This window comes from Siphateles boraxobius, unplaced genomic scaffold (assembly GCF_051911475.1).
Source record: "Siphateles boraxobius isolate OS27281-9 unplaced genomic scaffold, OSU_SipBor_1 41, whole genome shotgun sequence".
NCBI lineage: Eukaryota > Metazoa > Chordata > Actinopteri > Cypriniformes > Leuciscidae > Siphateles > Siphateles boraxobius.
Window position 1 is genome coordinate 31,166,434 of NW_027509042.1, and position 16,992 is coordinate 31,183,425.

Here is a 16,992-nt window from a genome sequence, read left to right on the forward strand (position 1 = left end):
CCTTTAATAGTGATAAACAATTGTGATATGCCTTTATGAATAAAGCCAAAAGGTAAATTAGACCTTTGTTGCAGTAAAACTTGTTTTATTTTATTTTTCTTACCGTTTTCTTAATCTCATTCTGCGATCTTTCCAAGGCTTTTTTTTGTCTTTCCTCCTGTTGTTTAATCTGCAAATGTATCTTCTCATCACGCAGTCTAAAGAATAAAAGAAGTTTAGAAACTAACTAGATACAGATGATTTTGTTGCTGGTTTAATGTATATGTACACTGACCAAAAATTGGTGCAAAAACAATTCTCACTCAAAAATGACTAGAAAATTTCACTATTAGAAAGAAACGGCAAGTAATATTGAATTGAACATGAAATATTGAAGTACAAAAACTGAAATAGTATTGAAATAGTTCAACTCAACAATAAAGATTTTTACAGTGTAGTGGACGTGGTCACCTCATTCTCCTCTCTTTCTCTTTGGCACGTTCAGCTATACTCATTTGGTCTTTTGGAATCGTTTCGGCATTTTCCAGAAGCTGCCCCAATTTTTCCTCAATGGCCGTCAGCATCTGCAAGGTGTTCAGGTTTGCCTCCGTTTCCCCCACACAGCAGTGATACACCACCTCCACCTTATGGCTCAGTGTGTCAAGAGTCTTGTCCTGAGGGCAAGGTACAAGTATTCCTAAGTCACTAGATATGTTTTTAAACAAGTCGTCACTGTCCAATGATTTATCAATGCAAAGATTTCTAGAAGCAATGAGTAGTACTTGTGTCTTATCAGAATTTAAAATTAATATCTTTGACTCAAGAACAGCACGACTAAAAGTGATATTGCTTCTGCTGTCTCGTAGTTAGATGTATGGCATATTTTAGGATTTTACAGAACCTTCCTACATTTTAAAATGATTGTTGTAAATCTGTAAAGATGACATCTTGAATGCCTATAATTGCTAGTGTTTATGTGTTTTTTAGTTTATCCCTTTGAATTATCTGAAATCAACAGTCTTGTCAAAAACTATAATAGATTCCATTGGAATTGTGCACATTCTTCAAGTAAAATCTTGCTCTCGATTGATTACAATTTATGTTTGAATCTATCTTTCCCTCATGGACCACAGTGAGTTTTTGGATCTGGTTCATCAAAATTCATTATCCTCACAGTGCCCGCATTGCTTTTAATCGAACTGAAGGACTGAGTGGATCCCCCTTCACAGTAAGGGTGATGGATCCCACCTCTCTGAATCTGCTTCAGTTCTGGAGCTTTTCTTGGAATCCATTCCCGCCTCTGCACTCCCTAGCCTAGACCACCTAGTACCGGTCCTAAGTTCAGTGGACCCAGCAGTCCCTAGCCTGATGGTCCCAAGTCTGGTGTTTCTTCCCGTCTTTGGTGCCGTGCACACTTCTCTGTCAGACACCTGAGGCGGTGGCATCCAAACTCTCAACCATTGCAAGGGAGGTCCTCTCGAAGTCCATCCCTGCCAAAGTTCTGTCATGGCCATGGAAGCCGTCCCTGAGTTCCCTGTGTTCATGGTCTTGTCACTGTTACGGTTTTGTTAATGTGTTTTGCTACCTTGGACTATCTGGTTTGTTTAGCTTTTTCCCAGGCTCTGAAGTATTACTTGTGTTTTGTTTTTTGGTTGTTTCTTGATATTTTAACACTCTTGTGCTGCTCAGGTGGTGTCAAAAATGACCAAACAATGAAATTAATTTGTACTATATTTTAGTCTGATAATGTTTTTTATTCAATATTTTGTATTTTTAGGGGATTTTATGGTACTTTATTATATTTATGGAACATTTATGATCTATTTATTGCCTGTTAATCACTTTTGAACACTATTGAACATAGTCCTGAAAATGAAAGACACATGGCAGATTATTGCTGAAAGTGAAACTAAAAAAAAAGTTATAAAAGTTTGTTTATTCTTATAAAAAAATTATACAAATACTATTTTAAAATTTCATATGAAATATATATTTTCCAAAACATGATTTACTCTGAAACTGTGAGAACATCCACAGCCATAAACCCGAACTATCTTGCCCCCTCAGTCTAGATGAATGTGAAAATGCATTTTAATGATGAAACAGGCTTTCTAGCATTAGAATTAGACTACTATAGCAACATTTATTTAAAGACAGTCTGTTTCGCATTGTCACAAGTGTTTTCATGTGTTTTGAAAAATGCGTGGCTTTGGAGAGCGCTCTGAAGAGAGGGTGGGATCTCATGCTTTCAAAGCTACCTTTATATTGCTAGCTGCTCCGAAAACTGCATAGCCAGCATTGGGGAACACAGCTTAGTTTAAAGATAGGGTAGCAAACTTTAGGAGTTATCAACTCCTAAAACACCTAAAATTGTCTGAAAGATTTTACAATCCAGACATTTTTCATGACTCATGTGATTTTAATAAATATTTTATTAATATATAAAACACTTCGTTGCGTCATTGTGAAATCAAGTTCTCTTTCATCATCTCGTGTTCGAGATCCACCTATGGGAAGGGCATCCATACCTGATCTCTGCAGAAGCATCCAGTTGCACAAAGTCTGGCTAGACAGACAGAAGCGCGCAGCCAATGCCAGGTAAGGCCCCACCCCCTTACCCGAGGCCATATAACGCCTGCAAGCGCTGCTGTTCTCCAGTTGACATTCGCTTCTCGCGATCTCTGCACTTACACAGTTCGGTTGGATTTATGCTGCTCACTTTACGTGTCTGCAGGAGGAAAAATCGCCAGATCAGCCTCTGCTAGGCGTGACAGTGTGTTTCTACACGTTAGCTGCGTTTGCTTTTGAGCAGCCCACGCTCTCCCATCTTCTCATCTGTTTCCCTTTCCACGGCTGCCCGCCAGTTTTTTTCCAGTATCTCACTCTCTAAATCTGCCGCTTCTCCCGGGAACAGTCTATCACAGGCCTGCCTGGCCACGTGTGGTGCGCTCATTGCTGCGAAGGACCTCCACCCGCTCTGCTTGGTCTGCTTGGGCCTTATGCACGCGGAAGAGGCTTTGGAGAACCCGGAGAACTGCAGTCATTGCCTGATACTACCGGAACCTGCGACGACGCCTTAAAGTCCCCAGGCCAACGCCCCCGCGGCCTTGCCTCAGTCCATCCTCCTGGAAGTGTGTGAGCGAGCGGCCGCACGCCTCAACATTGAGTGGACGGGCTCTACCGGGACGCCCGTGATGCGCCTCTTTCCACTGTCAGGTTCAGCCAGAGCGCGCGCTCTCCCACCACAGAAAGCGCCATGAAGCGCCCACGGGTTTGGACGGCCTGGCGAGCGTTACAGAGGACAAGGTCATTAACAGTAATGATCTCCTTCCACAGCACGGGTGAGGGGGATCCCTTGTCCAGCTGTTGGCCTTGGCCTAAGGCTGTTGGTCGGTGGCGCTCTGTGGAGCCGGCCACTCAATGTTGAGGCGAGCGGCCGCTCACTCACACACTTCCAGGAGGATGGACTGAGGCAAGGCCACGGGGGCGTTGGCCTGGGGGAACGGAACTTTAAAGCGTCGTCGCAGGTTCTGGTAGTATCAGGCAATGGCTCTCTTTGGCCCTGCCGTCGCATTAATGCAGCAACGATGCAACGTCAAGAAGGAAGACAAGGCCTTCAAGCTATGCCTTCCCAGGAAGGGGGCCCCACGCCAGGTGTCCCCTGCGCATTTGCCTGACCCCCCTGTCTCGGGACGTAATTTCCATCAGAGTAAGGAAAAGCCCCGTAACAAACCCCAGCCACGAAAGAGCAGCACCCTCTGCTAAGCCCTGGGGGAAACCGACTTCTGCCGCGGCGGGAAAACCCTCGAACACTACCCCCACCGACTCGAAACGCAAGTGGCCTGCCTGATGTTCGGCCGATGGGGGCATCGAGTCCACGTTCACGAGCCGCAAGCTCTTTGGACTCTCTTCCTGCCCTAGAGCCCCTGTTCAAGAGACGGAGGGTTTCTTATGGAGGAGTCGGGCACCCCCCTTTCGAGGCTGCCCAGCCAATGTGTTCAGTGGATGTTGTGTGTTCTCCCCCCACGTTCAGGAGGTCTGTTGTGAGGAAAAGTGCAAAAGCAATGTCACCACACTGCACATACTGTGTTCCTCTCAGTTAATAAAGGCTTCGGCCCAGTGTTCCCCAACATAAAAAACATACAAAACACATTAAAACAAACAAATCAAATGAATTCGTTACAGAGAGAACACCTCTCTCCGCACAGAGAAATCTCCCTTCAGAGAGAGAAAATCTCTTTGAAGCCCTGCATGTCGCCCCTAGTCCGTCCACTGGAGGGTGCCATTGCATCACAAATAAGCCATCTGGGTATACACAGCGCAGCTTCGGCTCGGGTGGGAACACTGTTTCGGCCCTCAAAGGGGTGACGCATACAATAATGCAGGGCTACAGACTGCAGTTTGCTATGAAACCCCCGCATTTCAACGGCATTCTCTCTTCACACACGGAGGAGAGCGCCGCACAAATTCTGAAAGAGGAAATATCTTCCCTTCTAAACAAGGGAGCGATTCAGGTGGTGCCCCCCAATCTGATAAACCAGGGATTTTATTCCCATTACTTCCTGGTCCCAAAGAAGGACGGCTCTCTTCGCCCTATCTTGGACCTCCATGTGTTTTACAAACATTTGAGGCAATACAATTTCAGAATGTTAACTCATGGCTCACTCGCCCGCGCCATAAAATGGAACGACTGGTTCACATTGGTCGATCTGAAACATAATTTCTTCCACATAAGCATTTATCTGCCACACAGGAAGTTTCTTCGCTTCACCTACCAAGGCACGTTACGAATTCACAGATCTCCCGTTTGGGCTCTCGTTAAGCCCAAGGAGTTTCTGTCTGTGTGCGGAGGCGGGATTAGCACCCATGAGAATGTCAGTTCTGAGGATTTTGACATGCATAGACGATTGGCTCATTATAGCCGAATCGAAGGAGAAAGTGTTGCAGGACACCTGCCGTGTGCTCACACACATCACCTCTCTCAGGCTCAGGGTGAATGTGAACAAGAGCAATTTTACACCCAGTCAGAATGTGATTTTCATGAGCTTGGAGTTGAACTCAGTCTGCATGCGAGAGACTACTCTCTCAATAGTGCATTCTCTCTCTAATGAACTGTCCATCGCAGATCAGAGAGGGGACGAAGTACAATATCGTACATGCCTCAGGCTGCAGGGTCTTATGGCTTCATCTATCCAGGTTTTGCCGCTGGGACTCCTGAGAATGAGAGCATTCATGAAATGGGTGTTGTCACTAAATTTCAGCCTGATAGATCTTTGCCGCTCTGTAAACGCGCGCCTGCTCGGAAGCCTTGCGCCACTGGAAGAGCGCGGACTTTTAAGTACAGGGAACCCCTCTGGGGACGGTTATGATGCGGAAAGTTGTGACGACAGACGAGTCCCTAACAGGCTGGGGTGCTCCAAATCATTTTCTGCCTCATCTGCAGGGACATCATGTGCTCGTACGCTGCGACAATACCACGGCAGTAGCTTATATCAACCGTCAAGGCAGCATGCGCTCGTCAAAACTAGCTCACAAGCTTTTGGTGTGGAGCAGATTTTTTTTTTTTTCTGTCGTTACACGCGACTCATGTCCCAGGCATTCTGAACAGAGGCGCGGACCTGCTATCGAGGAGGAACACAATTTATGGAGATTGGCGCCTCCACCCTCAGATAGTGGGTATGATATGAATGAGATTCGGACAGGCAACCGTAGATATATTCGCCTTGCGTGGAAACCACCATTGTCCTATGTTCTTCTCGCTAAAGGACGTGGCCTTTAAAGCCCCTTGGGGTGGACGCACTGGCTCACCCATGGTCCAAAGTGCTGCTGTATGCTTTTCCTCCCATGTGCCTGGTAATTCCCACACTGGCCAGGGTGAGAGAGCAGGGCCTGTCTCTCATTCTGATAGCACCCAGGTGGCTCAAAGCACGATGGCTGGCGGAGACAAACACTCTGTTATACGCCCAGCTGTGGCGGCTCCCCATCTGCACAGACCTATTGTGTGGTTGCTACTATACAGAACGCCAGGGCCGTTTCTACACGGTCCTTATACGGCTGTAAGTGGCAAGTGTTTGAAGGGTGGTGTGATGGACGTGGTCTCACATCTTACCAGTGTGCAGTTCCTGATAATTTGTGTTTCTTTCAAATCCTCATGGATAAGGGTAGGTCCTTTTCCACGATTAAGGTCTACCTGGCTGTGATTTCTGCTTATCATGTGGGTTTTGAGGACTCAACGGTTGGGCAGCATCCTCTAATCCGCAGATTTATGAAGGGTGCACGTCGCTTTTTGCCAGTCATCAGAAGAACTGTCCCTGAATGGGACCTCTCCATGGTGCTGGAGACTCTGTCTTAATTCCCGTTTGAGCCCCTGGGAAATATATCCCTAAAGCTGCTGTCTCTTAAGACAGCTTTGCTCTTGGTCTTGCCATCAGCTAAACGTGTAAGTGAGCTACATGTGCTCTCGGTCCATTCCTCATATACTAAATTATCTCTTGTTGGAGATAAGGTTTTCCATAAGCCTAATCAGGCCTTCATGACGAAATGCTTCCCTGCGTTCACATTGGAGGTGTTAGAGCTGTCTGCTTTTCACCCTCCACCTTTTTCCAATGCGGAGGGTCAAAGGCTGAATGCCCTGTGTCCTGTTCATCCCTAACGGACTTATTTAGCTTGAACCAGTGCTTTTCGGAAGAGTGACCAGCTCTTTATTTCATGGGCACCCCCTCGCATGGGGAATCCCATATCTAAGCAACGCCTCTCACATTGGCTTGTGGACGCTATAATTTTGGCATATGAATCGAAGGGAGTGCAGCCCCCAGGGGACATCAGAGCTCATTCCACGAGGGGCTTAGCCGCCTCTTGGGCTCTGTTCAGGGGAGTATCGCTGCAGGATATTTGCTCTGCTCCCAACTGGGCTTCTCCCCATAGGTTTGTACGTTACTATCGGCTGGATGTCACCAGTACCTCGGTAGCACATTCTGTTTTGGGGGTAGGGTCGTCTTAACCCTTCCTTCTCTTGTGTGTGCCACACACGTTTCATGTCCTGCCTGTAAGCACCAGTTATGTGTGTGCGTCAGTATGGCTGGTTCGTGATTATGGGACCTGTCAGGCACCGCCCCTTTGGGTGACCATCTTCCTCTGGCTTACAGAAGCTCACTGTGAGTGTATTGGGCAATCGGGGAGCTGTCCATGTCTCTCCCATAGGTGGATCTCAAACACGAGATGATGTAAGAGAACAATAGGTTACTGTCATAACCCCGGTTTCTCCGAAACATCGAGTGAAGAGATCCACCAGCTTTGCCCCGCTTGCCGCACGAGAAGTGAATATACTTACTGGAGAACAGCAGCGCTTGCAGGCATTATATGCCGTCAGGTAAAGGGGTGGGGCCTTACCTAGCATTGGCTGCGCGCCTCTGTCGGACTAGCAAGACTTGGTGCAATTGGATGCTTCTGTAGAGGTCAGGTACGGATGCCCTTCCCATAGGTGGATCTCTCCACTCTGTTTCAGAGAACCGGGGTGACTACAGTAACCTATTGTTTTTTTCTGTATGTTGAAATAAAATGAATTAACAAGAATTCCGGCATGTATATGTGTGTCAAAGTAGTAGTGCTTCCAAAGTTAACATGTTAATATGTGAGATTAATCAATTATTTAAGATTTAGCAATGCATTTTTTAAATGCTTTGCTTACAGCCTTCTTAAAGGAAAATATGCATTAATTAAAGCTCAACAAGGATGAAATGTCACTGAGTAAATTACACTGTTAATGAGAAGACTGGCTAAAATATATTTTTATAAATTTATTTATTATTCAGGAACTGGATGCACTAAAGTTGGAAGTGAAAATATACAGTATATTCATATGAAATTTTAAGAATTCAAAACGGAACATACTGTATTTTATATCAGCCCAGAAAAGATTATCAATTGTTTTAATCAACGAGCAGTCTGTCATTTTCTTTGTAAGCTTCTTTGACAAACAAAGTAACTCAACAGAACAAAAATATGAAACACACAACAACAACATTTTCATTCATACCTGGTCCTCTGGTTTGTACTGTCCAAAGTGTTTGGCTTTTAGTTCAAGCTCTGCTGTTCTCTCTCTCTCCTTTTGAATGGTGTCACTCATGAAATCAATCTGCTCTTTTAGCTGCTTTGACTCAGACTCCCTGCATATACACAAACAAATATAAACATTTATCTACTGGTAAAATTAAATATAAAAATCATATTGGTGCAATTCTAAGGCACATAGGTACACACATGTTTTTGCAAGTCAGTTCAGCATTCTGTCTGAACTCCTCCAAAGTCTCTTCTGTCTCTCTAGTGTTCTGGATGAGAGAAAGGTTCTGCTCTTCCAGCTCAGTCATCAGATTCAACAGATCCTGAGGATCTTTGAAGAAGATTTCTGGGTCCTCCTAATGGAGGCAATAAAGTGGTCATTTAAAACGAGGTTAAGGAGGAATCTGTTAGCATTCCCATTCATCTCATTGGCAGTTGCTTGAATGGTATAGGAGCCCCCCGAAAGAACGTGATTTGAAATCTGCCATCTTTTTTTAAGGTCTATTGTTTTGAGCCAATCACCTGAACTGTAAATGCCATTTGACTAATCACTCGGGACAACGTTGATAGGTTGATGGCACCACAAAAATACACACAGCTCAGTCCTTTTCTAGAGGTGGATGTAACCTCAGCTGTGATGTCAGTGGTTGTAACCAGGAAAAAATATATTGCTTAATGACATATGAGTTTTGACGTTAAAAAAAGTTCTTAGAAATGCACTCTTTGTGAGAAAAAAGTACATTTAAGCAGAGGAAACATTAATAAGATTGAATTTAATGTGGTAATCTTAATCAATGTTTCACCAGTATCTAATATCAGTAATATTTCACCAATATCATGAATTTTCATGTTCTTAAATATCATTACATTTTTTGGAGAGTCACAAAATATGACATTTTACAACCTGAACTAACCTTGCCATGTAATATTTGTAAAAGACTTGCTGAACTTGACACACACTCAAGTCTCTGTGATATCATTTAATATTTTTTATAAATGTTTCTGAATCTTGGTCACACCACATGACTTTTATTTTTTATTTTTTTTGCTGACAAAAGGTTTTTCAAATATCAATAAGAGTGAAACAAACAGTGATTTGTTAAAATATTATTGTATAAATACAATATTGTAATTTATCTTTTCAACATTTTCATTATTTTGATGAGCCTTTCTTCAGCATTCTCTTTATATAAGAGGTGTATTTAAGTTATAGCATATGCCAATTGCATGTATTATTTTATATTTTTTATATATATATTTATTGATTATTTAATAAACATTATATCATTAACCTATATTATTCTTTTCACAAGTTCATTTAACACATTTATACGATAGGCCCTTAAATAAATGAAGCGGGTATTGAAAAAAACATTTATTACACTATAATTAAATATTATCATATGTTGCCTGAATAGCCATCAATAGAGAAAGTTCCATTTTGCTGCCAGATAGTGTAATTACAGAATCTCTTGGCAAAGGCAAACAGAACCATGCTATCCAGCCAAACCCTGACCCCTTAATTTTCAGGTTGTAGGTTTAGGCATTAAACATAAATCTGTTACACTTTAGTACTATAAATGTAAAATTTGAAAAATGTAAATGAACAATGAATTGGCTGCTTAATTCAAAAGAATGTTAGTGGATATTAACCTCACAATCCGAACTGTCAGTCCCAGGTGCAGATCTAAAGTGAAAACAAAGCATTATTAATGAGTCATTCAAACACCCAAAGCTTTTTTACACTCAATGCTATGGTTTGTACATACATTTTGCTACTCTGACGGCCGGACTTCACACTTTGTCTAGATGAAGCCCTGGCTTCCCGAGAGGATGATATACCATGAGCCACTTGTCTTTCTTCACCTATATGTGTTTGAGTAAGGTGAATAATTTTTATAGGAAATCAGGCAGTCAATAATTAAAACTGTGTTTATGGAATTTATACTTTGCAATCTTATTTTAAACAAACATCATTTTGAAAGCTTGTAAAGTTGCCAGCGTACGTTTGCTGTCTGGAGGGACCGTCTTTCTCTCTCTGTTCTTCTTGATTTTCTCTGTCTGCTTTCCATCACTCTCAGTATGGGTGGAGTCAGTAGAGTGCCTGCTTTTGAATCTCTGTTTCTCTTGCCACTCTGGGGGTGACAGCATCAGCAGAAACTCTTTATACTTTTTATACTCCTTCAGGATGTCCTCATACTTAGAGATGTCACTAAAATAAAAGGATAAGCAGAGAAAAAAAGATAAACAAACAAGATTAAATATTTTGGAAAGCATCTAACCATACAAATTGTTTATACCTCTTGATTGCCACCATTTTGGAAGTAGTCTTCTTGATCTCAGCTACTTTCTCCAGTTTCATCTTGGTCTCCTGCTCAGCACTGAATAGTATTTCATGGTTTTAGTCATAAGATTTAGGCTATGTATTCTGCTGTGTTAATGCATGCCCATGTCAAAAAGAAATCATTTGATATGCCAATTTTTTTAGCTTTTAAACATTGAGTTTCTTACTTCAAGCTTTATAATTCAAGATATCAACAGGACTGTAATGATAGTACTTCTGTTTCTTTATATTGTTTTATAAGTGCAAGTTAGTATGACTGGTACGTTTTGATAGCTTCCACAGAATTCTTGTCATTTTCTTTCAGAAATTCTTCAAACAAAATGGCATCGTCTTCCAAGAACTTCTCAGCTCTTGTCAATTTTCCCTCTTCCTCTGCAGCCATTTGCTCTAGTAGCTGAATCTCTTCCTTCTTTACTGCCAGAGAATACTAAACAGAAAAAAAAGTAATAGAGAACATGTGTACAAAAACAATCAGACACAGAAGAACAGAGAACCAAACACAGAGGTTGAGTAAAGAAAGGCCCGTCAGAAACAGTGCATAAAACAAAGACAGTGAGCAAATGTCTACCTGGCTAGTGCTAAGAACTAGAAAACAAAATACCATCTTACCTCAAGTAAGAACAGCTCTCGTCTCTTAGTGATATATTCATTCATGCTTCCTTTATCAATTTTGGGGTCTTAGAAAATGAGAATAACAACAGTAGACTTTTTTTTTAGCAGGCTTACATTTAGTTGGCTTACAACAGTAGGCTTACATTTTTAGTCTAAACTTGTTACTTGCCGTGGGTTTAAGTTTGATGCAGACGTGGTATGGTATGGCGTGCCTCACCTTTGATAGATGCCCTCCATGCGGGTGTAATTTGGAGCTGTCCATGAGTGTGTGTGACTGGTGTGTTACTCTCCCCTTCTTTCAGTTCTTTCCTCAGTCTGGCTTGTCTTGCCCTAGTTCTGCCTGCAAATGTCATCTTCTCATGGACAGGTAAAGCCAACTTACTTTGGTGCTCCTGCCATGACAGAGTGCACAATTTCAACTTCTAGCACACAGCTTCAGACTTCAAGCAAGTGCTTTCAACTAAAACATGAGATGCCTTCCATCTCATGTCCTAAAACCCATCTCAAAGCTTTTTACCCCCAAGGGAATGTTCTTATAAATCAAGCGTAGCGTCAGTTCTGGCAGGTCACATTAGTCAAGCTCGCATCAGCTGACTCTCAGTTGATCCACGTCCACCTATAAGAATACGATGCCTATCACAGCATCCATATATAAGCAGCTATCGTGTTTCTCAGGAGACAGTTCCTTCCTCCATTCCCAGCTCCTCCTCTCGGCCAAGTCAGGATTTACCATTCTGATTCCCCTTTGAATCAGACTAAATTCCTGAATGATGTTGTACATTAAAATATTGACATTAATGATATCTGTTTACCTTAAGGGGGGTTATTGCTGCTCTCCCTACTCTTATCCATGCAACGCCGCATGGATGCGCAAGGGAGTTCTTGCTCTGAATAGAGCCATACCGCAAATCCAAACTGTATTCTAATTGTCAATTGTATTTGACAATAGTGTTCTTGACAGAACCTTGGTTAACGTTCTGGCCAGGTTTTCTCAAAGTTGATAACAAACATTCTTCCAGTAACATTAATGGAATGTTTGTTCAAAGTTATCTGGTCTTTAATGTTTTCAAAACAGTAACACAAAAACGTTTATACATTGTTCGTGGAGCTTTTTCTTTTGTCTAGCTTTCTTGTTTCTAAACTTTCGAACAATTTAAAATAGCATTCCCAAAATGTTTGCAAAATGATAAAATGCAATGTTCCCTTAACATTTGTATAACCAAGAATTATTTTTTTATTTATTTTTTTTAAACTGGATGTTTGTCATAACAGAATGGAAATGTTAGTAATACATTCTTCTTAGAACATATTTTTGTAAGCTACAAGTTAGGTTGTTTTTGTAATACAACCCTGATGTCTTTTTGGTGCTGGTTTATTCTCTAATGGGTATCAGCTAAAATGTAATGTATTAAATGATACAAACCAGCATCCTCTGAATTTTTTCTTTGTTCCTCATCTGGAAAAGTTCATTGTGTTCAGGGATTTTGAAAGGATTCACATCATCGCTGCTTTCTAAATTAAACAAACATACACAAACATCCATACTTAAAAGGACATTTCATTGACATAATGGGTTTTATACAGAGCAAATAGGCCGTAGACCTATACAGTACCTTTATTGCAGCCTTTAAGTAGAGCAGGGAACCATATTTACAAATTCAGAGTAGGCCTGATTGGCTGAATTAAGTTGTACTTTTTTGTTAGATATCATGCATAAACAAATGATGGAAATAATATACAAATAAATGTAAAATATAAATGACTGAACGTTTTTGTATTAATTTTCCGACTTGAATAGCCTACATGATATATTGTAATAATGCCCAACTCGCAGCCGGGTGCACTTAAGACAGCTTAAAGGAACAGTTCACCCAAAAATGAAAATTCTGGCATAATTTATCTACCCTCAAGTTGTTCCAAACCTGTATGAATGTCTTTTCTCTGCAGAACACAAAAGAAGATATTTTGAAGAATATGGCTAACCAAACAGTTAAAGGGCCCCAATGACTTGACTTCCATAGTATTTCCTTTATACTTTGGAAGTCAATGGGGCCCATCAACTGTTTGGTTAGCCATATTCTTCAAAATATCTTCTTTTGTGTTCTGCAGAGGAAAGAAATTCATACAGGTTTGGAACAACTTGAGGGTAGATAAATTATGCCAGAATTTTAATTTAAACAGAAAACAGCATTTTTACAGTACTAAAAATGTGGAGACATTTGGCCCAGGACCACACACACACACACACAAACAAACAAACAAACACATTCAAACAGCTTTAACGCATCTAACCAAATATATATGGCCTAATATATATATACATTTTTCTATAGATTCAAGACATGTCGATGTAGTTCCATTAAATTAGAATTATGGTACACATAATTAAAGCCTAGAGAAAAGTGATGCCCATGCAAAATGCTTGCCCATAAATCAATCACCCATGTATGAATCCATATGTGTCTTACTGTGTGCTGATGTCGTAGATAAGGACATGCTGCTCCAACGGTAAATAGCGAATTAGATCAATTAAATTTAGCGCTCTCTAAACCTGCAAATGGTTCAGAAAGAGTAAACCCGTTCGGATGAGCCAGTTCGAGGAGACCTTTCCCTTGTTGCGTTTTTGGTTGCCCAGACAACTTTATATTGGGCATATTCTTTCCACGAAATGTAGATGGCGGTATTTCACAAGATGAATTATTCATAAGATGTGGTAAGAGCGCCTCCAGACGTTTTATGTTTTAAACGTTCTCTCTTCTTTATGCAAAAATTTAGAACACATATAGCCTACTATACCAGGCCATTTAAAACCCTTTAGAATATACCCACCATTTTACCATTAATTTAAAATCTTGTAGTTTTGGATTTTATTTGTTGTGGTATAATTTCCTCAGACTTATCTCTCCATAAATAGAAAAATAATGTAATAGATTAGACACATTTATATGTGCTCATCAGTTTAATTTTAATGTGCATTTATTTTATAAATTATTTGTATACTAATAACTCACATTTCACAACCCTTTCTCTCCACCCTCATTTTAAGAATTTTAATTAAAAAACAAAACATATTTTATTCTAAAACCAAGTCGCTGTTTTTGAGTTTTTACAAGCATTCCAGTTCTTGCATATTGGCTTGCATATTGTAGGGGTACCTAAAAACAAAAATTGGAAAGGATAATAAATGGGTTTAGGCTATTTTGACAGGACACATATAGCCAACCAGGGTAAGAAAAAAACACAACATATAGAGTACATGTTACAATTTTGGTTGCTGTTCAGTTTTGTACAAGTTCAAAGCAATATTTTTTTCTTTTCTTCTATTAAACTCAGCATATATTTCATTTCAATGATTCCACTGCTAGGAATGTGATACTATCCATATTCAGAAAAATTACTGAAATAGTAGATCACAAATAACAGATCGGCCTACAGATGTTTAGTCATTTGCTGCATGCTGCATTCTACTGATGGTTATTTGATTCAACCATATTGATATTATCAAATTCTAATAGTAGTATAAGTATTTTAACCTCATTTTTCCCTCACATAAAAAGGGTTTCAAAATGAAAGAGTTTGTGGATTAGGACATGTAATTCCTAAAAATTAATTCACTGGAATAAGGGTTGTTGTGAATTTGGCCCTTTTTTTTATTTTACCTTTTTCCCCCATATATATATATTTGTACTACATATCCCACAATTCCAAGCAAACTACACTACTAAATGTAGTGCACTACATTACCCATACACCCCCTGGACGAGGTTTATAAGTAGACCTCACTTCCTTTCTTTGTTTCTTTTGCATTGGTGAGGTGTGGGTGTTTAAATGGACACCCAACCATGTCTTTTGAATCCTATCCTTAGGATGCGTTAATGATGTAAGATCATCTTCTATCCTGTTCATCCCGTCCATCCGTTAACACCTGTCCATTTACATCGTGTGAATCAGCTCCATTCGAATCTATGAACTTCATGTCATGTGAATTACCCAAGACTTAATCATCCTTAACTTAAAATAAAAGAGAGCAAAGGACTGGTATTTGTCCCGTGTTTTAATCAGACACACCATCAAGTTTCTGAAAAATAAAATGAACTTTGGATATATTTAACGTCTGATATCCAACAAGGGTCAATAGACTTCTCAGATGTCAATCATTAACTCTAGTATGATAATGATTTTAGGCTGACTGAGGTCCAGTGGGAACTAGATTAAACCAGGACAAACTTTTTTAATTTGGAAAATTTAATTAGCATTTTATGTAAAATATGCAGTATAGCAATAAATAGGATTTTGAATAGTATTCTAAATTAGGCTGTACTGTTTGTCATGTAAGCTATGTTGATATATTGGCATTGCTGTTTTTACATTACTGTTGTACAAAACAACAAGTATTTTAATAAAAAATAATATATTCATTTTTGTTTTAGTGTATATAAGTTAAGTGTTATACTAGCAAAAGTGCTGCATGCTGGTGTTTTTAGTATTTATATGCTTTTTGGAATTATATAATATTAATACCATGGCTTTTGGACATGGTAACATGACATGGTATTCTTAGAACTATGGTTTATTTGGTTATATTGTATACAAATACGGTAATTGTTTAAAACCGTAAGAACCATTGTATTACTATCTGATACTAAAAATGCACCAGTATTCTTTAATAAGTAGAATGTGAAGTATCTGAAGTCTGTGTGCCGGAATGAGTAAGTGAGTGAGGAAAGGCTCTGCTCTCAGTTATGAGAGGTCAAAAATGCTGGGTGAACTGAAAGCAGAGACATTTTTCACATGTGTTTCAAAAACTGTTGATAATGCTGGACGTTCTAGTGGATTCACTGCTTAAATTAATTGTTATATATCTTTATATTTGCACCTACAATGTCAACTAACTTTCATTACATATCAAATAACTCTCATTATAGTATTAGTATGTATTAGTAGACTGGTAGGATTAGAGTTAGTAGAATAAGTTGATATGCATGATATACTTGCATAGTTACTTAGAGTCCGTATAATGTCTGTTGGGAACCATCAAAATAAAGTGTTAGCAGATTAGATTAGATTAGATTAGACCATAGATAGATGTCTTAAGGGGACCATCAAAATAAAGTGTAACTAATAAAGTTTGCATTTTTTACAAAGTAATCATGCATATATTAACCCTGTATTGAAACCAATCCTGGACCACACTAAACATAAATGCCCTACTTTTTGCAGACATGCCTCTGATCCAGTTTAAGCTTTCCTGACAGGTGTTGGTGGTGATGCCATGTATTCTGTTTTTTATTTGAATTTTGATTTAATTTTAATCAAGCCCATGATGCCATGTATTCTAAGTTGTAGGTACCATATGATCAAGTTTTGGAGACTTAAACACACTGTGTATCGGGGCCAATGAAATATATCTCATTGTTAACATCTCATTTGATTTGATCTCTGTAATCACAGGTGAACTTAAAAAACATACAATATTAACAAGAACAAAGTTACAGTTTTACTCAAGCATTTCCAGGTGCTCTATTTATTGTGGCACACATGGTTTGAAGGTATTTTATACACACATTTTTATTATGCTATTAGGCCTATATAATAGCTTACATATTTTTATGCAATAATTTTACACAAGCTGTTTAGTCTGTTTAGTCAAAAGAAAGTTACGTATAATTGCAATATTGCAGACATATTGAAAACTAACTTCTAGATAATTTGAGTGTTCTGCACTTCAGGAAATCTCCTCAGGAAATCTCACATTATACTACAGAATCAAGAATTTCCTCATCCAAGGCTTGTTAAATTGCCAAGTCTGAATCACTGCCCAGACAGAGTCAGGTCAATAAACTTTATAGTCAAGTTTAGTTATAGCCTATTTTGTCCCTTAAATTCTTATAGGCTACATTTTTTTGCTATTATAATCTGGGTTATTCTTATAAATACTTATAAAAACACACAAAAGCTTGCATCCCTGTCCCTTGTCATGTTTTTGCACTATGATTTCA

At 39.7% G+C, this 16,992-nt stretch overlaps 1 protein-coding gene across 1 annotated transcript in view; it reads right to left on the reverse strand.

The window, feature by feature from the left end:
- The window catches only part of cfap100 (cilia and flagella associated protein 100), a 14,323-nt gene extending 697 nt beyond the window's left edge, over positions 1–13,626 (reverse strand). The window contains exons 1-13 of the mRNA XM_077199132.1: positions 13,462–13,626; positions 12,417–12,505; positions 11,211–11,385; positions 10,991–11,058; positions 10,645–10,808; positions 10,338–10,418; positions 10,044–10,249; positions 9,807–9,903; positions 9,691–9,724; positions 8,239–8,393; positions 8,015–8,144; positions 451–653; positions 104–197 (exon numbers count right to left, since the gene is read on the reverse strand). Of these exons, the coding sequence (XP_077055247.1) occupies positions 104–197; positions 451–653; positions 8,015–8,144; positions 8,239–8,393; positions 9,691–9,724; positions 9,807–9,903; positions 10,044–10,249; positions 10,338–10,418; positions 10,645–10,808; positions 10,991–11,058; positions 11,211–11,385; positions 12,417–12,505; positions 13,462–13,489 (1,524 nt within the window). The 5' untranslated portion in view covers positions 13,490–13,626. The remainder of the gene's footprint in view (positions 1–103; positions 198–450; positions 654–8,014; positions 8,145–8,238; positions 8,394–9,690; positions 9,725–9,806; positions 9,904–10,043; positions 10,250–10,337; positions 10,419–10,644; positions 10,809–10,990; positions 11,059–11,210; positions 11,386–12,416; positions 12,506–13,461) is intronic.
- Positions 13,627–16,992: the final 3,366 nt, after the last annotated feature.